The sequence below is a fragment of the Myotis daubentonii genome, chromosome 8 (genome assembly GCF_963259705.1).
Source record: "Myotis daubentonii chromosome 8, mMyoDau2.1, whole genome shotgun sequence".
In the NCBI taxonomy this organism is placed as follows: Eukaryota; Metazoa; Chordata; class Mammalia; order Chiroptera; family Vespertilionidae; genus Myotis; species Myotis daubentonii.
This window is the reverse complement of record NC_081847.1, coordinates 34,475,320-34,503,237: the sequence shown is the minus strand read 5'-3', so window position 1 is coordinate 34,503,237 and position 27,918 is coordinate 34,475,320. Positions and strand designations below refer to the sequence as shown.

Below are 27,918 nucleotides of genomic sequence, written 5' to 3'. Positions count from 1 at the left end.
TTATGAAGTGAAAAAGAAGCAACAAAATGAGATCCTTACCCAATACTATTTATGTAGTGTAAACACACACACATTGTATGTATTTATGTCCAGGGACATATATCAACACATAGGAGTGGGTGCCCATGATAGGGAGGAGGAGTGTGGGGAATGTGTAGATACAAGGGGAAAATAAGACAAAGCAAAATATCAAAAGTATCTTGCACAGACCAATTATGCTGAGATGGTCACTTGCCACAAACTGAGTATGAACCATGGAACTCTCTGGAGCTGAAGCCCTAACAATAATATTATTATTTTAAAATGGGTGATAGTAGCCCTGGCGGGGTACCTCAGTTGGTTAGAGCATCATCCGATATGCTAAGGTTGTGGGTTCAATCCCCAGTCAGGGCACATACAAGAATCAACCAATGAATGCATTACATAAGTGGAACAACAAAAATCAATGTTTCTCTCTCTCTCTCAATCAATTTAAAAAATGGGTAATAATAATACCTACCTCCTAGTAAGTACCATGTATCTTGCCACGGAGGGCTCTGTAATGTTATTATAAACTACAGGCCTGGTGCACAAAATTCGTGCACTGGCGGGGGGATTTCCCTCAGCCCAGTGTTCACCCTCTCCAATCTGGGACCGCTTGGGGGATGTCTGACTGCTGGTTTAGGTCCGATCCCACAGGATTGGCAGTCGGACATCCCTCTCACAATCTGGGACTGCTGGCTCCCAACCGCTTGCCTGCCTGCCAGCCTGATCACCCCTTAACCACTCCCCTGCCTGCCTGATCGACGCCTAACTGCTCCCCTGCTGGCCCTATCACCCCCAACTGCCCTCCCCTGCCAACCTGGTTGCCCCCAACTGCCCTCCCCTGCTGGCCTGGTCACCTCTAACTGCCCGCCCTCCCCTGATGGCCCCTAACTGCCCTCCCCTACTGGCCTGATTGCCCACAACTGCCCTCCCCTGCCGGCCATCTTGTGCCCACATAGGAGCGGCCATCTTGGGCGAGGGTGTGATGGTCAATTTGCATTTTACATCTTTATTATATAGGATAAACTTGCCTAGTTCTTCTAGGCAAGTCTCTGGTTTCCTTTCAGGGCTCATTTCTTTTAGCCTCCAAGCCTGTACTTGGGCTGGGCCACACGCTGTATTTATGCTTCTTGCCCTCTCCAACCCTGCCTTTAGGTTCCTTTGGCTACCCAATACCACTGGGATGGCTCTGTGGAGTCTTGGGTACTTTTCTGGCTTAAGCATGAAGCCAGGCTGCAATGGAGCTGTGAGGGCAAGTCCTATTTCCTCTTCCCAAATTGTGCTCCCTCAGGGTCTTCTTAGATCTCACTCCCACCTCATTCCCAGCCTATTGCACACAGGGTAAAGACAGGTAAACTGAGTCAGAACATGTTAGGTGTGGAAGGGAACAGCCTTTATTGAGTGCCTGTCATGTGGCAGACCCAGCACTCAGGTCTTGACCTTTGTTCATCTCCATGACCTCCCTCTGAGGCAGGTGGGGCCCATATCATCTGACAGGGAGGAGATGGGGGCCTAGGGGATAAGACACTAACCACACCCCCTCTCAGGGGTCTTGGGTAGCCAAAGAAACCCAAAGGCAGGGTTGGAGAGGGCAGCCCTAGGTCTGTCTGGCTTCAAATCAAAGATCTGAATAAGCAACTTGATTGGAGCCTTAGGACTGGGATCCAGATCACCCTCCTCCGAGTCAACTCTCAGTAGAGAAAAACCTCTACTCCACACTGATGATCTGATTCAGTGGTGGGGGGGGGGAGGGTGGGGGAGTCCCTGCTATTTAGAGCCTTAAAAATACCCTCTACAGATTGAGCCTGGTCGGTTTGAGATAACATCGCAGGAGAATCAGGAGATTCCCTCCAGTCCCTTTCCCTCTTTTAAACCTCAGTCTCTCCAACTGTGGAGCAGGAGGAACTGAAGTCTCTGGGCTGTGGGGATTCTTCTCTCAGTCGGCCAGAAGGTGGAGCCCACTCATCACCCCTAGCGAGGCCTTCAGAAAGAAGCGCAGTCCAGGGAGGAGGGGTGTCCTGGTGCGGATCCCGGGGGCCAGGGGGACGTGCCCATCCCGGGCGAGCAGAGTAGGGTGGCTAGCTGAGCCCCAAGCGACTGCCTCGGACTTTAGGAACCGGAGCCCTACGGGCAGGATCTGAGACGGGGAATGGAGGCCGGATTTGGGGTTGGGGGTGGGGTGAGGAGGGGCCCTGAGGATGGGCACCTCCCCAGACCAGAGTGAGAGTCCAAGGCGAGGTTGCAGGGCCACGCGCTCCGCCTTCCGCCTGGGCGCAGCCACAGGCTACAGGTAGTTGTCTTCGGATGCCTCATTCCCGCCCGGGGAGCCCCGCGCCTCCTCATCTGTGCTGTCCTCGTCGTCGTCGGGGGCCAGCGCCTCAATGTCGTGCGTGATGTCCGCCAGCAGCCGGTGGAAGGTCTGCTCCTCGGGCCGCTGGGCCGCGCCGTCGTAGCTGCGCACCGCGGACGCCGACGTGGAGCTCATGCTGCGCTTGATGCGGCCGAAGCTGTCGGTGAGGATGCCGCCCTCGCGGATGCCCACGCCCTCCAGGAAGCCCTCGAAGTAGCCAGTGTCCTGGTCCTGGATGAAGGGCCGCATCCCTGCGGGCCAGGGGGCAGGTGACTCCTGGGGGTTCAGCCCTTTCCCCTCCCACAGAGGGGTCACCTCCGTTGGAAATCCGGGTTCAGGTCCCCGCCCACCCCTCACCGGCTGTGTGGCCTTGCACAAGTTCCTCGACTCTGAGCCAGAGAATAATGACAGATTTCGTGGTTCCTGGTACATGCTCATTGCACGTTAGCTTATTATTGCTACATCCCCATTACAGAGGTGTGTGACCCTCATTAAATAACTACTCTGGGCCCTGGCTGGTGGCTCAGTTGGTTGGAGAGTTTTCGATATGCCAGGGTTGCAGGTTCCATCCCTGATCAAGGCGTATACAGGAGTCAACCAATGAATTCATGAAGTTCCTCCCTCTTTCTCTCTCCCCCCCCCCCTCCCTGTTTAAAATCAATAAATTAAAAAAACACACAGAACTCTTCAGAGCTCTACTTTCCTCCCGGGTAAAATTGAGAAAAGTACACATCTTCTCCTGGTAGGTTTGTTAGGATTAAATACGGTACTCAGCACACAGAGTGCCCCACAAAAGTGAGCTCATTTCAATCCAGTCACTACTAACTATGTGACTTCAGTTCTTTGCTTCTCTGAGCCTCAGTTTGCTCATCCGCAAAATCGGGGGTAAATAATAGTTTCTACTTCCCAGAACTGAGGCCATTCCATGAGGTGATGCTTGGCACATGGTAATGGCCAAATACATGTTAACTTAGTAACACTGTCATTCCCACTGTTGTTTTACTAGCCCTCCTCACTAGCTGTGTGACCTTGAACAAGCTCCTTAGCCTCTCTGAGCCTTAGCTTCCTCAGGGGGTCAGATGGGAAGAATCCTTTCCTCTCCCAGGTTTGCTGTGAAGATGGAATGGTTATACCAGTGCTTTGTTCTTACTGACTTTGTGACTGCAGGCAAGTCCCTTCTCTCTGCACCTCGGTCTTCTCATATGCTCCATGGATCTCATCACCTTGGCCTTATCAGAGGCTGAGAGATAAGGAACAAACACTCCCGGCCTGGAGACTGACCAGGAATGTCATGACCATGCAGGGGCCTTGGCTGACCTTTGGGCGGGGGGTGGGTGGGGTGGGGTGGGGGGGACAGGGGGCTCACCGAGGAGGAAGAACTTGCGCCGGTCTCCATAGAGCTTCAACAAGCCCGAACAATAGTCCTGGATGGGCAGCCCCAGCCTGTACTCCCGCAGCAGCAGGGCAAACTGCTGGATCTCGAGGGGGCCCAGCTTACTCCGCAACTGTGGGGACACCATTGGAGATCAATCCCAGGAAGCACCCCGATCCAACCCCTTCCTGAAAGGCCCAGAGCCCTCTCCTAGGGCATACCTGGCCCAGCCCTCCTCTGAAAATGCTCGCTGACATTAGTTTAGGCCTTTCAGCAAGCTGGCCTCAGTGTACTCTCCTAACTTCACGTCCACTCTGGGTCTTATGCTTCAGTCATGTCCAAGATTATTTATGATTCCTGAAATAACCTATGTCTCCTCCAATTTCTAGGCCTTTGCTTGTGCTGTCTGCACTGGTGCCCCAGCTCACCGTGACCATGTAATCCTGCAATTGCTCCAGGCCCAAGGCGCTGTGGTCGCTGCCGCTGCAGTGGGAGTCATGGAAAGAGGGTGTGGATGTGCCGCTGTAACACGCTTCAAATGTGTCCTGGGAGCCATTGCTGCAGGGACAACAGAAAGGAGTCCTCACTCATCTCTCTCCAGCTCCTCTCCTGCCGTGGGTGGAACGTGGGAGGGCATAGCTACCAGTGCTCTGGGCCTGAGGCCTCATCCGAGGTCCCATTTTCTCCTTCAGGGCCCCACATTATCTGGCTGCCTCTCAAGCCTCTTCTCACTCTTGCTGTTTGTGCTCAGGCCACCCTGCCTTCCTTTCCTCTAATACTCCAAGGACCTTTTTACCTCTGGGCCTTTGCACATTCTGTTCCATCATCCTGGAATGTCTCTCTCCCCCTATCTTTTGCTCACCTAATTCTTATTCATCATTGGATTTTATTTTATTGTTTTTTATTTTGAGAGTACATTTATTAAAGCTGGGGACAGTAAAACAAGAAAGGGCCTAGGATAGAAGAAACAGGGGAGAGTAGCTGGGGTTGCTTTGGCTCTCTAGAAATTTTATGAGAAAAAAGTGAGCCAAGGTGGGGCTGCTGTCAGCTCACTGGAGTTAGAGAAAAGAGGCCTTGGAGACAGGTTCAAGGGGTTAACCTGGGACAAGCTGCTACTGCCCATTGCTCCCTGGTTGCAAGCCTCTGGGGGTCCCTTAGAGTTTAGGAGATGCATGGGCCTGCTCCAGGGAGAGAGTACCTAGATTTTAAATGTCATCTTCTCAGGAAAATTTTCCCTGATCCCCCCAGACTGGGTTAGACCCTCTATCAAATGAGGTCACAGAGTCTACTCATGACATACAAGGACTTTCCAAATCTCACCAAACATTCTCTCTGACCATAGTCACTGCCATAGTCACAGGGGCCTCCTGCTGATCCGCAAACACACCCAGCTTTATCCTGCTTCAGAATCCGTGCACTTGCTGTGCCCTCTCCCAGAATGCTCCTTCTCCAGGTCTCAGCTCCAGTGTCATCACCTCTGAGAGGCCCTCCTGGCACTCTCAGCTTCTCCTTAGTGCTTATTATCATTAATGCTCATTACTATTAAATAATGACTTCTTTGTCACTTGTGCTAGACGGTAAACCATGCAAGAGCAGGGAACTTGTGTTTCTTCATTTGTTGTGTACCTACTATGTGTTAAGCATGGGTGTTATCCTTGTCTTGTTCCCCACTGTATCCCTAGCACACAGCACAGTGCCTGGCAATAAATATTGCTTAATAAAAAGTCAACCTGCCTCCCGGTCTTTACCTTTTCTATTACCTACAGGGAAGCAGTGCAGCATGGTGGTGAGATTTTTTTTTTCTTTTTTTAATCCTACATTTTCCAGCCTTCCTACTTGTAGCCACGTGACCAAGTTCTGGCCAATGAGATGTAAGCAAACATTGCCAGTGGGAATTCCAGCAAAGCTCTTTAAAGAGGCCCCTGGCATGCTGCCCCCCTGGCTGGAGCTATGACCACCTTCTTGGGACATGAGGTGGCCTTCAGGATGGAAGTAAGTGCTGAGGAGGGAGGAAAAGAGAGGCCGGGGCCCCTAACAACCATGAGACCATGCATGAAATGCTGGCCTAATATATTATGTAAAAGACAGGGGAGAAACGCTCCATCTTGTTTAAGCTATTCTTCTTTTTCAGGGTTTTCTATTACATGGAGCCTCAACTAAAATAAACCAAAACGACCCTTTGGCGTTAGCTGTGGTTTTGGACCTCAGTCTGGATGACTAGGAGAGAACCACAGGCCTACGTAGGCCCACTTCCTAGGTCTCTCAGGGCATGAATCCTCTGAGCTCATCAGAGTTCAGTTTACCTCCCACCCTAATGCCCAATGTCTCAGCACAAATCAAAGTGGGGTCACTTTCTCCCACTTTTCTTACCCACAGAGGGTTCAAGAATGCCTAGAAGCACAACCCTGTTTATGAACAGGTGTGTGTGTGGGGGGGGGGGGCGAGAGTGGGTTCCCCAGCAAGGGTGGTACCCACAAAGAGCTGCAGCAGCTGAAGTCGGCATCATAGGCGTAAGTCCCGTCGGTTCGGCAGCTGTCACCTGGGACCACAGACAGAGGGGCTGTCAGAGGGAGCAAAGCAGGGACCAGCCTCCCCGGCCTCTGAGGCCTCAACCTCAGTCCCTCCCTGGGGTTGGGATGGTGGCTGGAACAGATGGCCTTGTAAACAATTATAAGGACGTTAGCATTTACTCGGAAATGGGCAGCGACTGGAAGCTGCTAACCACGATTCCTGGCCCCTGCCCCCCCACCACACACACACCTCACCCCCATGACACACAGATGATCTTAGGCAACTCACCTCCTGTCACCTGGCCCTCAACTTCCCCAACATTGGGACATCACCTTCCTGTCCACCTCAGAGGGTCTTGGGTATAACAGCGGTGGGAACAGGTGAGGGTGTATTTTGTAAACTGGATGTGTTTGAGGTGGCACAAAAAAGAACTTTGAGAGGGAAGGAAATCATTCTTGAGAATAAAGAAGCACTGTTTACAGAGAACTGTCTCTGTGCCTAGCCCTGTTATCTCACTGATGCCAGGTACTAGCCTCACCTTCGGATCCTGGCTCACTCAATGTCACTTCTTTAGGACGCCCCTGAGTCCCCAGGCCAGGCTGGGTCCTCATTATATGTTCTCATAGCACAGCATGTGGTTGCACTGCATTTTTGTAACTATTTAACTACTGTCACATTACCTCAGCAATGCAAGCCTCATAAGGGCAGGGCCACATCTGGTTTTGCTCAGCAATATATCCTGGCGATTAGCAGAGCCCAGCATATAGTAGGTGCTCAATAAATATTTGTCGAATGAATTTCTTGAAATATTTATTGCATTACCTCATTTATTTGCCTATCATTCCTGTGACGGTTAGTGAGTTATCCCAGCTTCCTCAAGCCAAGTTTCTACAGATGGGCGTGCCTCCAGAAGTAAAGAGCCAGCTCCCTGTCGCTGGAACTATGCAAACAGGGACCGCGCTGAGGGGGCTGTGCCTGAGGAAATCCGCTTAGTGGCCTTGAAGGCAGCATGGGGAGTGAAGCTGGTGCAAATAGGAGCTTTAGAATCAGAATACCTGGGTTTGAATCCCAACTCTGACACTTAGCAGCTGTGTATGCTTGACTAATTTATTGACTACTCTGAACCTTGATGTCCTCATCTGTAAAATCGGAATCAGGAGGCCTCACAGAGAGTTCTTTCATTGATTCACAAAAATAAAATTGAGCATCTGTGATGCCCCTGTTCCTGGGCGAGGCACACAGGATACAGTGCCAAACAGGACAGACAAGGCTGCTTGGCACATCGTTGGTGCTCAGTAAATTCCCTCTGGGTCTCATTCTCATTCCAGCCCTTGATTGTATTCGAGGACCAGTCTTGAAATTTGGGTTTTGACCTACTGTCCTAGCGGGGCTAGCCAGCTTTACAGACAGACAATGCTCTATCTTAAGTTTCTGCGAAAGAAGGAACACCAAAAACAAAAGGGGGAGAGGAGTTCAGCTGCTCTGAATCTGACAACCAGAACGCCTGTGAAGCAGCTAGGTTTGAGGTCATCGTGAAAACGGACATTTTTTAAGAACCCCATATTGGGGGTACACTGTAATTGCAGGAGAGATAGAACCCCTAAAGGCTTTCAGTGGCCCTAAGTCTTGGGGCATCCTCCCTCCCCTGGCCTTTCGGGATGTTTCATAGGAGAGGAGGCCAGGAGTTCGACTACTCACTGCGGCTGCAGAGCCACGGCCTTTCGGGCGTGGATGTGTAGTGGTAGCCAGCCCGGTCCACGCACTCGATGCTCTGGTCCCCGTAGATGATCTGGAAGACCTGACAGATGAGGGCACAGGACTCCTCGGCAGCATCCTGGCCAGGGAGGAGGAGGCACAGTGTGAGGAGGCTCACAGAGACACACATACCTTTTAATAAAAGGGCTTTGAGGGTATTTCCCATCAAAATGATTTCCCATCAAAATGGCTGGTCTTGGGGTCTTGGATGCCTTTGTAGACTCCAGTGGTGATTCTAACCCTCTTGTCCTGAAAAATGCACACATGCAACCCAGTTTCCTGGGGATTCATGGGCCCTCCTGAAGCTTATCTAAAAGAAGCCCCTCGCCCTAGCCAGTTTGGCTCAGGGAATAGAGCATCAGCCAGCGGACTGAAGGGTTCCAGGTTCGATTCCATTCAAGGGCACATACCCGAGTTGCAGGCTCAATCCCCAGTGTGGGGCATGCAGGAGGCAGCGATCAACGATTCTCTTTCATCATTGATGTTTCTATCTCTCTCTCCCTCTCCCTTTCTCTTTGAAATCAATAAAAATATTTTAAAAAATAAATAAAATAATCCCCAATTTGTTTTAGTCTACAGGTAGGAAGCTGAAATCCAGAGAGGTAAAGTGATTAGCCACGACTAGAGCCAGGTCTCCCAATACCTAGTAGGAGAAGGAAGAATTAAGTGTATAAAAAGTGTTAGATTCAACATAGTTACTACACTACCAGATGCCATATTTAGATATGAGCTTCCTGGCACCCTGGAAGCAGGATGAATACATAAAGTTCAGTCTCTGGTAGAAGGAGGGAACTGAAGTCCTTGGGTGAAATTTTTTGGAGATTACAAATATAAAGACTTTGTTTTATTAAAAAATTTTTTTTATTGATTTCAGAGAGGAAGGGAGAGGGAGAGAGAGATAAAAACATCAAAGATGAGAGGGAATCTTTGATTGGCTGCCTCTTGCATACTCCCTACTGGGGATCGAGCCTGCAACCCTGGCATGTGCCTTTGACCGGAATCAAAGCCAGGATCCTGACACTCTATCCACTGAGCCAAACCAGCTAGGGCAGAATTTGCTTCTTTCATTGACTTCGTTATGCCTTCAAGCAAGAGACACAGAAAAATTATAAATGATGTAGAGATTAACTCCATGAGGGCATTTCCTATTTTGTATCTCTAAAAAAAAAAAAAAAAGCTCAGGTGTAAATTAAAATGTGACCCAGGATAGGCATTTTGGGATGGTTATATATATATATATTTTTAAATATATACTTTATTGATGTTTTTACAGAGAGGAAGAGAGAGGGATAGAGAGTTAGAAACATTGATGAGAAGGAACATCGATCAGCTGCCTCCTGCACACCCCCCACTGGGGATGTGCCCGCAACCAAGGCACATGCCCCCGACCGGAATTGAACCTGGGACCCTTCAGTCCGCAGGCTGACGCTCTATCCACTGAGCCAAACCAGTCAGGGCTGGGATGGTTATATTTTTAAAATAGGGCCAAGAGGATTTGTTGATAGAGTGGATATGGGTTGTGTGAAAGAGAATGGGGAGCCAAAGATCACTGCAAAGTTTTGGTAAAAGCAACAGAAGGACAGAGCTGCCATCAATCAAGACAGGGAGACCAAGGCAGGAGCAGGTTTGGGGGAGAAGAGTGGGAGCTCAGCTTTTATGTCATTAGACCTTTGAATGAAGGGGCAGAGTGGAAAAACGTGTCTGGAGACTTGATGATGAGAGAGAAACTTTCTAGGGAGTTCTCAGTGTTTTAAATGCCCCAAGACGAGAAGAGACCATCTAGGAATGGGTGTAAGGACTAAGCCTGGAGCACGCCAGCCTTAAGAAGCTGAGGAGAAGAGGAGGAAGCAGCTCTAGAGAAGGAGCAGCCAGGGACACGGGTGGGAGGGAACCAGGAGAATGGGGAGAGCTGGAAGCCAAGTGAGAAAGTGTTTCAAGGAAGAGCGCATCAGCTCCGGAGTCCAAGTTTTCTGATGAGTATCCATCTCTCCTTTTGGACAGGCAACATGTCTGTTTTGTTCACCATGGGACCCTGGGCCGGAGGAAAAGCTTAGAAGCCACAGGGCTGGACCGTGTCTGCTAGACTGTGAGCTCCCTAAGACTGGGAGGACACCCCAGGTATGTCTCCTTTATCTCTGTACCCACAGCACCCAGCCCACTACCTAGCACAAGATGGCACTCAAATATGGTCAAATGAATAAAAGCAAGGGTGATGGCGGAGAATGGGTGGAGGGAGGGTAGGCAAGGAAAGAGTGGCAGAAAGGCTTCTGCCTTGGGTGACGACATAGTCCCCACGAGTACAGGCCCTGAAATTCCTGGGTACCAATGTTGAAATGGTCACCTGATTCCTGTGTGACCTTGCACAAGTTACTTAGTCTCACGGTTTCCTTCTCTATGGAATGGATGTGACTGAAATATTCCCCTCTACTGGTCACTGTTGGAATGAAATAAGTTAATGCTGGTTCTGTGTCTGGCATGGGTTGGCACTCGATTCATGGTGGGGATTCGTGTCCTCATGATTGTTACCGGGGCAGTTCGGACACTGACGATATTGGAGAAAGAGCAGGGTTGGAGGAGGGATGAAATCAAGTCTATTTTGAGTTTCATCCTATTGGGACAGTAAGGCGGAAGTGTCCTGCAAGGGTCCGGGGCTGGCGTCTAGAAGCCTTTGGGCGTCATGGGCTCACAGGTAGTAACTGAAGTCCTAGGTAGGGCAGAAGGAGGGAGAAGGAAAGAGGCCAGGGTGGAGCCCAGGAACCTCGTGAATGGGGCAGGATTGGGGGGGTGGGGGGTGGCGGGGGCGGGGGCGGGGTAGAGCGGCACCAGCCCAGCCCCGACGCGCCCGGGAGCAGAGCGCAGCGGCGCGGGGTGCCCTCGGGCTCACCCTGTTGGCCACAGCCAGGATGACGAGGTTGCAGTAGGCGTCGGGGCTGGGGTCCTGCGGGTCCAGAGGGTTGGAGCCCGGGTGGCGCCGCTCCCAGCTGCCGCCGCCGCCCGCCTGCCTCCGCTCCCAGCTGCCCCCCGGCTTGCCGCCGCCGCCGCCGCCGCCGCCGTGCCGCCGCTCCCAGCTGCCGCTGAACGTCTGCCGCCGCTCCCAGCTGCCCGACGCCCGCGCCCCGGCGCGCTGGCGCTCCAGGCTGCCGCCGCCGCCCCCGGCCCGGGCTTCGGCCCCCGCGCCCCCGCCCCACGCCATCCGCCAGTCCAGGCTGCAGATGGTGTGGCGCCGCTCTGTGGTGCCCACCCGCCGCTTCTCGGGAGCGGCGCCCGGCGGGCCCGGGTCGCGCCCGGCCCCGCCAGGGCTGGCGTCTACACCGGCCGGCACCGGGTCCACGCCCAGACCTAGGAGAGGCGGGGGAGATTTCAGCCACAGGAGGTTGGGCTAAGAGTGCCCCCCGGCGGCCACCCGGGGGACCTGAGGGCGCCTCGGTGGTGGCCCGCCGCGCCTGGCCCTGCCCTGGCTTCAGGCCCCACCCTTAGCTTAAAAGTCCTGAGGCCAGACCCCCTCTCACTCCGGGTGCTTGCTCTGGGGCCGTCCCGGCCTCAGGCTCCACCCCTAGTTTTGGCTCCGCAGGCCGTCCCACCCGCCCCACCCCAGTGCTCCTCGCCTCAGATCTTGCCAAAGGTCCTAGGGGTGGTCAGACTGTCCCTTCCCTCTGTACCCTTAACGCGGACCTTGTCCCTGGTTTCAGAGCCCCCTTCTAGGATTCCGTCTTCCCTTCAACACCGCCCCTGGCCTCAGGCTTCGCCCTTATTTGGCAAGGTCTGACATCTCCCACTGGCTACCTTAGCTTCGAGCTCCGCCCCTGCGTTCGGTCCGGCCCCTCCACCAGACTTCTCCCCTCGATCAAACTCCTCCCCACGATCGGACTCCTCCCCACGATCGGACTCCTCCCCACGATCAGACCCCTCCCCACGATCAGACTCCTCCCCTCGATCAGACTTTTCCCCTCGATCAGACTCCTCCCCTCGATTAGACCCCTCCCCTTGATCAGACTCCTCCCCTCGATCAGACTTTTCCCCTCGATCAGACCCCTCCCCTCGATCAGACTCCTCCCCGCGATCAGACCCCTCCCCTCGATCAGACTCCTCCCCACGATCAGACTCCTCCCCTCGATCAGACTCCTCCCCTCGATTAGACCCCTCCCCTCAATCAGACTCCTCCCCTCAATCAGACTTTTCCCCTCGATCAGACCCCTCCCCTCGATCAGACTCCTCCCCGCGATCAGACCCCTCCCCTCGATCAGACTCCTCCCCTCGATCAGACTTTTCCCCTCGATCAGACCCCTCCCCTCGATCAGACTCCTCCCCACGATCAGACCCCTCCCCTTGATCAGACTCCTCCCCTCGATCAGACTCCTCCCCTCGATCAGACTCCTCCCCACGATCAGACTCCTCCCCTCGATCAGACTCCTCCCCTCGATTAGACCCCTCCCCTCAATCAGACTCCTCCCCTCAATCAGACTTTTCCCCTCGATCAGACCCCTCCCCTCGATCAGACTCCTCCCCGCGATCAGACCCCTCCCCTCGATCAGACTCCTCCCCTCGATCAGACTTTTCCCCTCGATCAGACCCCTCCCCTCGATCAGACTCCTCCCCACGATCAGACCCCTCCCCACGATCAGACTCCTCCCCTCGATCAGACTCCTCCCCTCGATCAGACTCCTCCCCTCGATCAAACTCCTCCCCTCGATCAGACCCCTCCCCTCGCCGAGGTTCGCCCTATCCTCTGAGCGCTGCGGCTACGCCCCCCTTCACCAGGCCCTTTAACTTCACGCCCTTCCCGGACTTCAGGATTCTGGCTTCTCCACTTGACCTCAGGATGGTGGGTCAGGCCGCCCACTCCTCGACCTCAGCCTTGGGCTGGGTCTTACGGCATATGGCCATGGCCGGACCCTAGTCTCAGGATAGGGTGGTCAGGCCTTTTCCATCGCCCCGTCATCCAGCCTCAGCCCTGTTCATGCCCCGGGTCACACACATCCCCAAAACAAGGAGTTGAGGCTTTTCTGCCCCTTCACCTCCTGGCCCTGTGGAAGCACAGCCAGGGCAGGCCCCACCCGCCATACCTGTCTTAAGCACCAGCAAGTGCAGCGCGTCGTCCTGCAGGTAGGAGGCGGCGGCGATCTCGTGCGTGGGGATGCGCAGGATGAGCTCCTCGTTGTCGCGCCAGGTGAGCAGCAGGCAGCGGGCCGAGAGGCTCAGGATGCTGTCCTGCTCCGCCGTGGTTTTCAGCGGCAGCTCCTTCAGCTGCTGTGTGGTGGGTCGGATCTCCTGAGTCCCCCGGGGCCTTGGGTGGGACACGGAGAAGGGGACAGACCCTGCCTCTCCCCTCTCCAGAGCCTTACCCTGGCGGTGTCCAGCAGCTGCAGGAGCTCATCTCGGCTGGAGGGATTCAGTGAGGAGGTTACCCAGGTGAGGTGGCCCAGGAACTGGACGGCAAAAAGGGTTGGGGTGCGGGGCGTGGTGGGAGAAGGGCAGGAAGAAGTCACTCGGAAGCCTTGGAGGACCTGACCTCACTGATACAGTGCAGGTAGACTGAGATAGAAATACCTGCATTAATAATAAGAACCTGATCGTAACTGTTATTGAGCCAGTCATGGAAGCCAGACACAGCACAGTCCTGAGAGCTTTGTGCACATTCATCCTCTTTATTTAAATCTGTTTTTATTATTTTTGTTGTTTGTTTGTTTGTTTAGAGCAGTGGTTCTCAACCTTCCTAATGCCGCGACCCTTTAATACAGTTCCTCATGTTGTGGTGACCCCCAACCATAAAATTATTTTCGTTGCTACTTCATAACTGTAATTCTGCTACTGTTATGAATCGTAATGTAAATATCTGATATGCAGGATGTATTTTCATTGTTACAAACTGAACATATTTAAAGCATAGTGGTTAATCACAAAAACAATATGTAATTATATATGTGTTTTCCTATGGACTTAGGTGACCCCTGTGAGAGGGTTGTTCGACCCCCAAAGGGGTCTCAACCCACAGGTTGAGAACCGCTGGTTTTGAGAGAGAGAAGAAGGGAGAAGGAGAGGGAGAGGGAGAGAGAGAGAGAAACATTGATGTCCTGGGCATGTGCCCTGACCGGGAATCAAACTGATGACCTTTCAGTGCACTGGACAATGTTCAACCAACAGAGCCACACCGGCCAGGACTCATCCTCAAGTTAAGCACGGGAAAACTAAGGCACAGCACAGGTAAATAACATGTCCAATTTATATCACTAGAAAGGACAAAACTGGACTGCACACACCACAGCCCACACTCTCACTGCTAGCTTATATTGCCTGAACACAGTTATTTAGCTATGATGGAATCAAAAGTCACTATAATAGCTTGAAAGAACTGACCTGAGTGGCTCTGTCCACCTCAAACACCAGGATCAACTGACTGTGCAAGTCACTCACCCTCTTTGTGATCTTGTTGCAGAAATCAAATAGAAAGGAATGAATGTTGTATCAAACTCGGACACCATTTTGTGAGAAAAATGATGCCCCAAATCAATAAATTGATTCTTCATTCATTCTTAGTTATAACTTAATGCTATCAGTTAACTTATGTTATTCCATCAATATAAGAATGAAGTTGTTTTTTTTTATTACTTTTAGTTTTATTCTTCTAGGTGGATTTAACTAATCAAACCTTTTCTTTTTATTCTGTATGAAATTTCAGTTCCCAAATTTTAAGTGTTAGCTTTTCCCTCCATATGGGATTGCCAGATAAAATACAAGATTCCAGTTACATTTGAATTTCACATAAACAACAAATGCTTGTTGTTGTTGTTGTTTTAGTATTTTTTTAGTCCCATGCAGTATTTGGGACATACATTAGTGCTAAAAAAGTATTACTACCCTAGCCAGTTTGGCTCAGTGGATAAAGCATTGGCCTACAGACTAAAGGGTCCCAGGTTCGATCCGGTCAAGGGCACATGCCCAGGTTGCGGGCTCAATCCCCAGTAGCAGATGTGTAGGAGGCAGCCAATCAATGATTCTCTCTCATCATTGATGTTTCTATCTTTCTCTCCCTCTCCCTTCCTCTCTGAAATAAAAATAAATAAATAAATAAATAAATAAATAAATAAATAAATAAATAAATGTAAGCCCTGACTGGTTTGGCTCAGTGGATAGAGCATCGGCCTGTGGACTGAAGGGCCCCAGGTTCGATTCCGGTCAAGGGCATGTACCTTGGTTGTGGGCACATCCCCAGTGGCGGGTGTGCAGGAGGCAGCTGATTGATGTTTCTCTCTCATCAATGTTTCTAACTCTCTATCCCTCTCCCTTTCTCTCTGTAAAAATCAATAATATATGTGTGTGTGTGTGTGTGTGTGTATATATATATATATATATATATATATATATATATATTGCCCTAGCTGGTTTGGCTCAGTGGATAGAGTGTCTTCCTGCGGACTCAAGGATCCCAGGTTCGATTCCGGTCAAGGGCATGTACCTTGGTTTCGGGCACATCCCCAGTAGGGGGTGTGCAGGAGGCAGCTGATCATGTTTCTCTCTCATCGATGTTTCTAGCTCTCTATCCCTCTCCCTTCCTCTATGTAAAAAATCAATAAAATGTATTTTTTAAAACAAACAAACAAAAATATATATACGTATATTTTTAAAGTATTACTTGTTTACCGGAAATTCAAATATAATTGTTTTTGCTAAACCTGACACTCTTAACCCCATATCAATCTTCCTTGGGTAAGAGGATTCTTCACTGCTCCTTCCTGGTGTTCCTGAAATAGAAGTCAAGCCCTTGAGTGGTCCCAGTCCCCTGTGGTTTGCTGAACTGGGTTCCTTGGACCTGGACACTGAGCAGCAACAAGGCCTCTCTCACAGGAAGGTGCGGCTTCTGAGCACACAGAGCCCTTTCCCATCGGCTCTCCCTTGGGGGAGGTTCGGAGCCCCGTGTTGCGATGGGAACACTGACACTGAGCACGGGGAGGTCACCAGTTGAGGGTCCACAGTACGAGGCACGGACACGGCCGCCCAGATTCTTTCCTCCGAGTCTCCTTTGTGTGAGACAGGGCTGTGCAGGGGTAGGTGTTGGGGGAGAGGTAGGTAAGGTCTCTCTTGATGGGTCCAGGACATGCTACCCCCAAATATGGCACCTTATTAAGAATATCTTGTCCTGCCCTAACTGGTTTGGCTCAGTGGATAGAGTGTTGGCCTGCAGACTGAAAGGTCCCAGGTCCGATTCCGGTCAAGGGCATGTACCTGGGTTGCGGGCACATCCCCAGTAGGAGGTGTGCAGGAGGCAGCTGATCGATGTTTCTCTCTCATCGATGTTTCTAACTCTCTATCCCTCTCCTGTCCTCTCTGTAAAAAATCAATAAAATATATATTTAAAAAAGAATATCTTGTCCTGCTGGCATGGCTCAGTGGTTGAGCGTTGACCTATGAACCAGGAGGTCCCAGTTTGATTTCTGGTCAGGGCACATACCCAGATTTGGGCTTGATCCCCAGTGTGGGGCGTGCAGGAGGCTTCTCTCATCATTGATGTCTCTATATCTCTCTCTCTCCCTTCCTCTCTGAAATCAATAAGAATATATTTTTTAAAAAGAATATCTTGAGCCAAAGGAGTTTGAGAGAACATTCTGACCTCCCCTCCCCTGAAAGCAGGAGATAAATCTGTGAGAGAGGTGCCCTCTCTGTACCAGGAGGAAGGCAGACATGGATTTAGGCCCGAGAAGGCTCTATAAATGAACCTGGTTACTTCCTCACCCTTTCCTAGCCCTAGCCCGAAACCCTCTGCCTTGTCAATTCTTCACACAGTTATTGTTTCTTTGTCAAAGAGGCGTAAAAGCTTCCTGCTCTGGTCACTCCTCGGGGCTCTTCATTCTCATGTGAGGGCTCCTGTGGACATGCAACACTTGACTAAAACGTGGATGCTTTTCTCCTGTGAATCTGTATTTGTCAGTTTAATATTCGGACCAGCCAGGGACACCAAGAGGGTGGAGGAACACTTTTCCCCCCCCTACACCCCTCACCCCAAGAATGGGCCCACCCCTTCTCCTATTCTGCACACACCTTGACCTCTTTCTCCAGGTAGTCACACAGCAGAATCTGGGGGTCGATGAGGTAGTCAGGGGGATAGAGGGGCATGGAGTGCAGGGGCCGGCGGCTCACACTGCTCCGAACGGCGGCTCCTGCTCGGCGGGCGGCCTTTGGGAACATCAGCCTTAGGAGGGGGCCCTGTGTAAAGATGGGGGGCAGTAGATTGGAGCCCAGCAGGGGAGCAGGTAGGTGTCTCCAGCCAGATTGGAAGCCTATAGCACGGAACTGCTCTGCAGAGGGCCTTCCGTCCCGGGAGGCAGGGAGCAGGGGAATGGGCCTCTTCATGGTCCTCGGACTGAGAAGCTACAGGAGGGATCCCCCAGGACACCAGGGAAGGAGGTGGGGAGTATCTCCCAAAAGAATCTGTCTGGCTGGGTTTCCCTGGACGGTGTCTGTCTGTCTATATTCCAGGGATGGCAACGGCCGCTGAGAACAGGGAGGACAGGCTAGGGAGTTTGGAACCCAAATGTCTGACTGCTCCAGGGCGAGGAGAAAAGTCCTTCCAAATGAGAAGAAAGGCCCTGTTTCTGCCCCTCACTCCCCCCCCCCCCCCGCCCCAGGCTTCCCACTTCCCCAGCTCCAGGGCCATTTCTCCGCCCTGCATCCCTCCCAGCCTCCCACCTACCTTTTTCCCTTTCTTGACTTCATATTCCATGGTGAAGCGTCCCTTCTACTTCTGCTGCCCTCCTAGCCGCCACTCCCCCCCTCACCCCCCCCCCTAAAGTTCCCCTTTGTTCCTTTTCCTGCCTGGTCGGAAACTCCACCAGCCCTGGAGTTCCTGTCCCTCCTGTGTGATAGTGAGCAGAGTGGAGGGGGCGGGATGTAGCCTTGGGACCTTCAGCTCAACAGTGGAAGCCCAGCCAGAGCAACTGACCTGGGGAGACAGTGTCAAGGCCTCCAGCCAGAGGCTTGCTGTTGAGGGGGCTTGGGAGTTGAGTGAGGCTAGGGGTCCCCTAAATTTGGAGTCAGAACATCCCAAACTCTACCCCTACTTCCACCGCTGACCTTGCTGGGTGACGTTGGCAAGGCAAGTCAGTTCCCCCTTTCACGGCCTCAGTGCCCCCGCCCCACTATGAATTGGGAGTTACTATTGTCTCCCTCTCTGGGCTGCTGTGGTGAGAACTAAATGAAAGAGTTGGTGTGAAAGTGCTTCATCAGCTATACAATACTGTGTCCAAGCAGGTTACGATTGTTAAAACTTACCCTTACTATTAAGGGAGGCAGTACTGAATGGGCTTCAGAGACAGGCTGCCCGAGTGGAATCCTGCCTTTGCCACTTACTAGGGTTATGACCTTGGGCAAATCCTTTAACCTCCTGTGACTCAGTTTCCTCATCCATAAAGTGGGCATATACAGTTTGACTTCATAGTGCCCTTGTAAGGATTAAATGCATTTAGAAGAGTTCCTGGCACATGAAGTGGCCAATAAATATATTTCTTAAAAAATTTATTTTTTATTGATTTTTTACAGAGAGGAAGGGAGAGGGATAGAGAGTTAGAAACATCGATCAGCTGCCTCCCGCACACCTCCTACTGGGGATGTGCGCGTAACCAAGGTACACGCCCTTGACTGGAATCGAACCTGGGACCCTTCAGTCCGCAGGCCGATGCTCTATCCACTGAGCCAAACCGGTCAGGGCAGCCAATATCTCTCTGTCTCTGTGTCCTGGGCTATAAAAGCTCCCCTTTGTGGTTCTGTGCTGAGCACTATGTATTTCGTCTCACTTATTCCTCACAACTTTGGGTTACATGATTATACCCATTATACAGACTTTTTTTTTTTAAAAAAAAAGGCTCAACGGCAGAGGCTGGCCGAGGAAGTCACAGGGAATAAGAGGAGGACCTGGGATTTCTGCCTGGTCTGGATCTGAAGCCTGGTCGCTCACCTCTAGGGCCTATCCACGCCGCATGCCGCACCCAGGACAGTGGGAAAGGTTCTGACTGACCCGTCCTCCCCTTGCCATGACCTGCGGCTTCCGGAGACCCAAGCTCTGGACCTGAGTTGCTATAGGATCCAGGGCAGGTCGCTCATCATAACCTCTCTGGGCCTCAGCTTCCTGTGTTTCCAGTGGGAACAACAACCCCAAAGCCCTGCCCTGCAGTCAGAGGTGTGACAGAAAGCGATCAGGCCCTGGATGGGGGAGCTGTTGCAGATTGTGGAGTGCAGTCGCCAAACAGTGCACAGGACTGTTTTGGAAGCTCTTCTGAAAGCATGGGTGTGCCAGGTCAGTGGCTGTTGGAATGAGGGTCGGAGCTCCCCTTGCCTCTGGGTGTGAGGGCAGCAGGAGACTGCCAGCTGCCAGCCTCCCCCCCCCCCACCTCCCTCCCCTTTTCCAGGGAGGGGAAATGGCCCCGACTGCTTAGTGCAAGCTCACACAGCCACACCCTCCTGCTCCCCTACATCCTGCCAGTCATCTCCTAGCAGCAGGAAGAAAGATCTCCATTAGCCTGCCGGCCAGCAGGAAGAAGCCAGACTGCTCCACCAATCCCTGACGGCTGCTGACATCAAAACTCCCACGTAACCCCTGCAGTAAGCCTTGCATTCCCAGCAGCGGCAGGGAGTGAAAGGTGATTTCTTGCTCTGGCACCCCCACGGCTGGCTTTTGCAAACCTTTTCCTTTCTCTGTAAAATTAGGACTTCCGTTATTTCTGAACTAACTCCAAACATCACGGAACTGCTGGGAATCTCAGATAGGACAAGAGGTGTTCTGAGTGCCACTAAAAACAGCAAGCTACCTGTGTATTCCCTGCAGGGCCCCCCTCGACTCCCTCCCAGGGCCATAAACAGATCTAGTGCTTAGAAAATGTCACTCAACCCTAACCGGTTTGGCTCAGTGGATAGAGCATCGGCCTGCGGACTGAAGGGTCCCAGGTTCGATTCCAGTCAAGGGCATGTACCTTGGCTACGGGCATATCCTCAGTAGGGGGTGTGCAGGAGGCAGCTGATGGATGTTTCTAACTGTCTATCCTTCTCCCTTCCTCTCTGTAAAAAATCAATAAAATATATTTTTAAAAAAGAAAAGAAAATGTCACTGAAAGTAGGTGGGGACAGGCGGCCCTGGGTTCAAGTGTTTATGACCTTGAACAAGTAGTTAGTTCATCTCTGGGAGCTCAGAGTCCCCACGTGTCAAAAGCAGGATAATGCTGGCGCTTGCCTCAGAAGCAGCTGCAGGGATTAAATGGAAACAGAAGCACACAATGGTAACATTTATTATTAAAATTAGCTTGTGAATCATAAAAGAGATGAGTGAAACAAAGTCCTTGCTCTCGAAGACTTAGCAGTTGTGGCACATAGAATTCATCTCTTTTGAGCCACCTCCGGCTGATTGGCAGGGGCTGCCTGGAGCTCTGTGTGTGTAGAGGATTATAAACACCAGGTCTACTCCCAGCATGAGAAGGGGACTGATTATCAATGCTTGCCATGGGGCAGGAGCGGGGAATGTGGCAGCTGGTGTTCAGTGCATATGCTGACCCTAACCTGGTTCGAGAGATGGACACTCAGGTAAAGAATTCTGATATAAGGCAAGCGACTAGTTGGGGGAAGGCAGAGTCACCAAGCCAAGCCTTGAAGGGCATATGGAAGGAAGGCCACTCTGGGTGGAGGGAACAGCTTGAACACACACAGAGTGCCTGAATTGTGATGCTTTGGGCTGCAAAGAACAGACTACCGAAGGCGGCTTAGGCAAGAAGGACAATCTCTTCAGGCAGGAAGTTCAATGGTAAGTGATTTCAGGGCTGGTTAATCGCGCAGGTCAAAAAAAAAAAAAAAAAGGAGACATATGTAATACTCTGTAATACTTTAAGTAATAAAAAAAAATCTTTGAAACAAAAAAAAATGGCAGCAAGTTCCTTATAGTTCCACTTTGCTGGTCTTATGGGCTGACTTGTGTCCCCCAATATTTATACGTTGAAGCACTAACACCCCGTACCTCGGGATGTAACTGTTTCTGGAGATCAGTTAAAATGAGGCCATAGAGAGGGCTCTGATCTAAGCTGACTGGTGTTCCTACCAGAAGAGGAAATCCGTGCACACAGAGAGACGCCAGGGATGCGCACACACAGAGGGAAGACCGTGTGAGGACAATGCGAGGAGGCAGCCGTCAGCAAGCCAAGGCGAGAGGTCTCGGAAGAAACCAGTCCTGCCGGCATTTTGATCTGGGATTTCTGGCCTCGGAATTATGAGGAAATGAGTGTCTGTTGTTTAAGTCCCCAGCGTGTGGTAGTTTGTTTTGGCGCCTCTAGAACACTCCTACAGCTGGCAAGATGGCTGTTGCGGCTTTGGGAGTAATATGTCCATCATGATCCTGCAAGGGTTTCCTCCTCTTGTGTGTTTCTATCGTGAGGGAAAACCTTTCCCAGATCCTTCAAAAGACTTCTCTCGGGAACCTAAGGACCAGATAGATTAGCCAGAGCATATTGCGGCTGTAACAGAGACCTCAAGAGCAGTGGCCTAGACCTGGTGGAAGCGTATCTCTTCCATCATAAAAGTAGCCCAGGACGGGTGTGGGGGCCCCAGGCGTGCAGGGCCCAGGGGCTTCCTAGCTTGCTCCACCGCAGTAGGGCAGTGATGGCGAACCTTTTGAGCTCGGCGTGTCAGCATTTTGAAAAACCCTAACTTAACTCTGGTGCCGTGTCACATATAGAAATTTTTTGATATTTGCAACCGTAGTAAAACAAAGATTTATACTTTTGATATTTATTTTATATATTTAAATGCCAGTTAACAAAGGAAAATCAACCAAAAAAATGAGTTCAGAGGTGACACGCGTGTCATAGGTTTGCCATCACTGCACTAGGGGGTGCTCTCAGCTTCAAGGTGGCTCTCCACACAGCTGTCGTGTCACCAGTGGAAGGGTAAACAGAGCCAGAGGAGGGCACAACCCCTCCTTTTATTTTTTGTAATCCTCACCTGAGGATACGTCCTTTTCAGTGATGAGAGAGAGAGAGAGAGATCAATTGACTGCGCCTAAAAGAGTAGAGTGCCTGGCATATAGTAGGTACTCAATAAATGTTTGTTTTGGGGGGTTAGAAACTTCAGTCTGGGTCCTGATTTTGTCATGGACTCAGACTTCTGGCAAGTTGGCCCCACAACATCTCTTTTTCCCCTTTATCTGTAAAATGAAGCATTTGGAGCTAATTCCTAAAACCTTTGCTCACCCCCTCCATTCTGGTTGCCTGATGAGGCTCTGGCCAATGGAGGGAGCTGTGTGTAACAGCCTAACCCTCCCAGCCAAAGGTGTTTGTGTAGAGCACCCTCCTCCCCGTCCCGCCTCCCCCATCCCCTTCCTCCGACCCAGAACAGCCAAAACAACAGGACACAGACAACGCGTACTGAAATGACTTTTAATATCTCATGTTGCAGCAAAATTAAAAATATACAAAAAGTTTGTGGTGTACAAAAGAGTCTCAGTACAGAAGCCCCAGCTTGGGGCCCCTCCCCCTCCCGGGGAAGCGCAGAGGGGTGGGCGGGGGTGGAGGGCTGAGGATGGCACAGATGTAGTAAATACCAGGAGGTCGGACAGGAACCGGAGACAGAATGGACAGGGGTGGGGGCCAATTTGGGAGGCGAGAATCACCCGGAATTGTGCTGAGGGAGGGAGATCAGCCCCTCAGGCATGGCTAGTGGTTCCTGGAGTGGGGGGCTGGGTTGGAGAGGAGGGGTCAGTACTGGGGGTGCCCTAGTGGCACCCTGAAGAACCCAGCCTGCCGCCAACTCACTGTGTGGCCTTGGGCTGGCTGCCTCTCTGGGCTTATCCTTTCAGTAAATGAGGATGCTGGGCGATAAAACGCTGATTCTCACCTTGGGCTCCTAACCCCTGGGGGTGGGGGATGGGGGCAGGAATGCAGGCCTACTAGTGCTCTAGAGAATTGTGTAAACACTGCGATACAGCACAGATATGCCCCAGCCCTCCAGCCCCCGGCCCTAGAAGCTAACTTGAGGTCTTGGTAGCATTTATTTGCAACCAGAAGCTCAGCTTGAGTTCATCGAATATGAGAAAATCAATGATTCTTCAAGAATGGAGGCTTGTTTGGAAGAATCTCCCACACTCTAGGATGTTCAGGGGTGAAAATAATAACAGGGGGCTCTGGGAATCGCTGGGTCCTTTCCAGCTACTAGTATTTCTGACTGGTTTGGGAAGCCAAGGGGATGGCGGGCTTTGTGTAGGAGGCGCCTCCAAGTTTGGTGGTTTAGCCCAATGGAGATGGATTCTGGGATTTGGTGAGAGGGAGACAGAGGAATATCCTTGTCTCATCTGGTGCCTTTCTTACCGCCTTTTGCCTCAGGCTACCCTCCACTCTGGGATTATTGCAGGTGCCCTAGGCCCTCACCCCTTCAGCCTGGCCTGGGGGTGCCCTTACAATGATTGTGCATAGAATAAAGGCCAGGATTGCTGGGGAGAAGGCAGCCCCTCCTTGCAGTGAGAAGGAAAGGGTGGAGGTGGCCAGGCAGGAGAGGACCATCCCTCCCTCCCTGGGGAGATTTCTGCTTCCAGGAACCAGGCCATCCCAGACGGAGCCTTCCTCTCCCACTTCCACAATTTCTTGCTCTCCCTCCCCTTGCCTCTACCGGAAGCATCCAAGACCCTGGGAATGCCCTAGCTCCTCCCCAAACAGAATGGCACATACCATTCCTTTCCCTCCAGCCCCAGGGTCCCAGAAGCCCCTCTGGTTGGGAAGGGGGTATTCAGGCCCCATCCCCACCGCTGCCCACATGGCTTGGCACTCGGTCCCTTTCATTGAGAAATCACAAAGCACATTGGTAGGGAAATGGATAGCTCCTCTCCCTGCAGGCCCGATCTCCACCTTTACCTGGGAGGGAGACGGGTGTCAAAGGGTGGCAGGGGCCAGCACTGGATGGGGCAGTTGGGCTCTGGCTTTCAGTCCTCATCCTGAACCTGGACAGTCCTCCCACCCAATGCAGGTTCTTCCTAACCTGGGGCCCCCACACTAGAGAAGATCCCAAACTAACTTCCTCAGGCACTGGAGGGGTCTCTCGCCCTTAGCAGAGGGTGGTTCCTAACTCAGGGGCCCTGGGATGCCCTGACCTCCCTCCCCTCGTCAGTGGGGCCAACTCTTAGGTGGCAGGTGGTGAAAGTTGAGATTGGACTAGAAAAGTCTCAGAGGAAGCCGGGGCCTCTGTCCTTCACTTCCCCAGAGGGGTATCCAGGAGCTGTAGAGCTTCCCAGAATGTTCTCATTTTGAACCAGAGATTTCAAACCGGTGCCCCAGGGCCCAAACATGAGTGTTGAGTTTGGCCAGCACAGGATTTTTCAAATATTTGAATTTTCGTACCTATCGGCGGGGTATGTGCTCTCCTGTTGGCCAGAGTCCTCGCCACTCCCTATGGTCTAGCACCACCACGTTATCATTTTCATTACCATGAATTTACAACCCATGGACCCTCCTCCCTAAAACCTTCTCCCACTGCCTGAGGCTTCTCCCCACGCCAAGCCCAGGTGAGCTCCACGGAAAGGACCTTCAGAACTTTGGTTCTTGGGAGGCCACGGGGGCTGCCAGGCAAGATCTTCCGTGGATGCTCTCAGTCCCCTTGAAATTCGCCCCGAGACCCAGACCTTCCCCAGCCTTGCCTTCCCTACTCTCTGCTTTCTCCCGTTCTCGTGGGCGACACACTCCGGTGGGACACGAGTTCAGCAGGGAGCTGGCGAGGGGAAAGGCAGGTTTTGGGGATGAGGCAGATGAGGAGGGGACCAAAAGAGACTTTGTTGTTGGGAGTCCCTGGCATGGAGGGGTGGCGGCCTGTGCTGTTTGCCCGGGATGGCAATTAAAAGGCACATGGAACGTCAGTGCATGGAGGTGTGATGAGGACTGCGTGGTGCTGGGGAGGTTTGGGGAGCACAGTCAGTAGTAGCCTGAGGGGTCCGTTTAAGAAAACTAGGAGACAGAAGTCTGTCCTGGACATGGGGACACTGGTCTCTTGGGGATGAAGATACTGAGGGCAGGGCAGGGCCTGGCATATTGGGTGCCCAGAGCATCCTGTTCTCTTCTATTCCTGGAAAAATTAAGACAGACCCGCCCTAGCCGGTTTGGGTCAGTGGATAGAGTGTCGGCCTGAAGGGTCCCACGTTTGATTCAGGTCAAGGGCACATGCTGGGTTGTGGGCTCAATCCCCACTAGGGGGCGTGCAGGGGGCAGCCGATGGATGATTCTCTCTCAACATTGATGTTTCTATCTGTCTCTCCTCTCCCTTCCTCTCTGAAATCAATTAAAAAAAAAAAAAAAAAAAAAAAGACAGACCCAATTTTGTCTCAGCTCCAGGAAAAGCCTTACTCTGCCACTGACTTCCTGTGTGGTCTTGTGCACGTCCCCAGCCCGCTCTGGGCCTCCATTTCTCCTTTACATGGATGTGGAGGGCAGATGGCTCATCATGAGGACTCCACTGGGCTGTGGTTCTGGAACCTGCGCTCACTGTAAGGACCCTGTAGGGTTTCTGGGAGAGGACGGAACAGCTAGGCTGGGGTGGAGGGCAGGAAATGGGGAGCAGGAGTCGGGGATTGAAGGGATCCAATTCTGGTGGGGAAGAGCCTGGCTGAGGTAGATTGTCACAGAAACAAAAACAAAACAACAAAACAACAACAACTGGAAATGGGATGGTGCCCTTCTCCACTGAGACACTCTGAAACAGAGGACTGGCAAGGACCAGATAAGGTGGAGGACAGGCTGGCAGAGAGGGACCTCAGGCCTGGAGGGATGGGCCCTGAGTTCCTGGGGGTGAGGGTGGGGAGTCCTTAAGGGGCTAAGCTTTTTTCCTGAGGATGAGAAGCAGGAGGAGGTGCCTGCAGCCCTCTCTGAGGGCCATTTCTGCTGGTCAGATGTCTTTCAGGCAGAGGTTCAGAGGGAAGGTTTCGTGGGATTGAGATGAGGGGGGTGGGGATGGAATAAGGTCCGAAACTGTGGCCATGGCTTCCCGAGAGCCTCAAGCCTTGCCTCCACTGCCAGCTCGGTCTTATTCCCTCTTCGCTGGGTCTCTCATGGAGCCGTAAGGACTCCCAGCTCCTAGAGAGGTTTTTTTGTTTTTGTTTTTGTTTTTCGTTTTTTTTAAGCCTTACCGAAGCAAGGCCACCAAAAATTTTCAGCTGCCTCCCAAAAAAAAAAAAATTGGGAGGAAGAGAGAGAGATGAGAGAGGTTTATTTTTTAAGTTTTCCTTTTAGGATGCTGGAGAATGGATGCCAGATGAGCCATTCTAGGACACTGAGGAGTAAAATAACTTGCCAAGGGTGACCCTCATGTCACATCTCTGAGCCTCAGTTTCCTCCTCTGTCAGATGGGTTGATAACACTTATTTTTTTAGGGAAGTTGCAAGCCAGGGAAGGTTTAAGTGAAACAAGATGGGGTGAAAACTGGCACGGTCAGCCCTGGAGAAACAGTCAAGAGGATCTGGGTCCACATCCTCCGTGCGCCCCCCTCACAAAGGGCTCCGGCATGTGCGTACCTGGCCGTGAAATTCGGCCTCCAAAGACTGATTTGGGCCGATCAAAGAGGATGGGTGAATGAACCAGAGAGAGGCTTTCAGCCGCAGGCTTCCCCCACCACCTATCACCTTGAGGCCTGGTTCCTGAGCTTTCTCGGGGACTGGGGACGGAGAAGAAAGAGGGAAGAGCATTCCTCATGTGTTGGTGGGAGGAATGCACACACCATCTCGGCTGGTGTGCCAGGGGGTGAGGTGGCTTGTGTCACAGGTCTGATGTGTGCTTATGTGTGTGTGTTTATGTGGATGGTCCTGTCCTCTCTGCCTTTGGGGTCACCCTGCACCCCGAGTGTGGCCCTCTCCCTTCATCCTCAGCAAACTCACTATCACCCATCACTCTCTGATGGAACAGCAGGAGTCCGGGACCTTGTGAGACTAGCTGCCACTCTGGGCCTCAGTTTCCCCTCTGTAACCCCAGGGAGGCTGAACCAGGGAGGGTTAAGTGCTCCTCTAATGTGCATAGTCCAGGCTTCTCACGGTCCACCTCACCCCCAGCCCAAGCCTGCATCTTGCCTTAACATCACCTGCTGCGTCCTGGCATGAACACACCTTAGTTTGCCTGGGGGAGTGGGGACATGGTGGGGAGTTCCAAGCTCTGCATAGAGGCTTTGTCTCCTCACCCCACAGACTGCCTACTCCTACACTCCCCACCCTACCCAGGACTGGCCATGCCAGGTGGAGAGGAGAGGCCCAGGACGAAGGATCTCAGGGGAACCATGGGATATCTGGGACATGGGAATAGACCTCAAGTCTCAAGGATTGGGCAAAACAAAGCAGTTTTCCAGCTGCCACCCAAGAGAGCCACTTCTGCAGGGTGGCTGAGAGCCAAGATTTATGTCAAGTCCCTAGAGCTCATTTTTTCTGGCTGGAAACCAGCTGGTAGTTGAAATGTACCAGGGGTTCCCGAGCACAATGTCCTCTTAGGAAGATGGCTCTGGACCAAGGTGGACAGGAGCACAGAACTCCTATGAACCCCAGAAGTCTAGAACTGGAGTATCTATTCCTACAATGTTCCACTCACACGGGGTTCCAGAGGCCCCTCCTCCACCACATGGCAGGAGCTAGAATTCCCCAGAGCACAGCAGCAGGCTCCAGCGCACTCACCCTCACCGAAGAACCCAGATCAGTGACTCCCGAGGATAGTTTATCAGCTAAGTGTTCTAGAACTTAATCCAGAACTCTAGAACAGTTCCTCTGCTAAATGCGCTAGCACCTCATCTATAATTGAACCCAGACAGAATATCTTCCTAGACATTTTATCTGTTGCATTCAAAACCTTTTTCTACAAGAAATGTTTTAGACGCTCATCTAGAACAAAGACTCCTGGAAGCATTTCACTAGAGGTGTCTGGAACCTCAA

At 52.0% G+C, this 27,918-nt stretch overlaps 1 protein-coding gene and 1 long non-coding RNA gene across 3 annotated transcripts; one reads left to right on the top strand and one right to left on the bottom strand.

Moving 5' to 3' along the window:
- Positions 1-27: 27 nt before the first annotated feature.
- On the bottom strand, positions 28-17,836 carry CCM2L (CCM2 like scaffold protein). 2 transcript variants are annotated; one of them, XM_059705848.1, is made up of 10 exons: positions 17,698-17,836; positions 17,046-17,210; positions 13,355-13,438; positions 13,076-13,259; positions 10,897-11,351; positions 7,956-8,091; positions 6,222-6,285; positions 4,175-4,304; positions 3,741-3,879; positions 28-2,625 (listed from the first exon to the last, which is right to left on the bottom strand). In XM_059705848.1, exons 1-10 carry the CDS (start codon positions 17,725-17,727, stop codon positions 2,309-2,311), a joined length of 1,704 nt encoding a protein of 567 aa, XP_059561831.1. In that variant the 5' UTR covers positions 17,728-17,836; the 3' UTR covers positions 28-2,308. The 2 variants fall into 2 exon arrangements, with proteins under 2 accessions (XP_059561831.1, XP_059561832.1); XM_059705849.1 differs by lacking the exon at positions 6,222-6,285 and having other exon boundaries at positions 2,489-2,625.
- Positions 13,235-16,290, top strand: LOC132239501 (uncharacterized). Its single transcript, XR_009454067.1, has 3 exons — positions 13,235-13,421; positions 14,128-14,213; positions 15,761-16,290. It is a non-coding gene; the product is annotated as an uncharacterized LOC132239501 (long non-coding RNA).
- Positions 17,837-27,918: the final 10,082 nt, after the last annotated feature.

Bases quoted from the DNA above. Each gene is read 5' to 3' on its own strand.
- CCM2L (XM_059705848.1), bottom strand. From the start codon at position 17,727: ATGGAATATGAAGTCAAGAAAGGGAAAAAG. The intron at 6,286-7,955 runs GTGAGTAGTCGA...CTGTGGTCCCAG, and splicing joins GCCGTGGCTCTGCAGCCGCA to GTGACAGCTGCCGAACCGAC. The intron at 4,305-6,221 runs GTGGGTACCACC...TTGTCCCTGCAG, and splicing joins TTCAGCTGCTGCAGCTCTTT to CAATGGCTCCCAGGACACAT.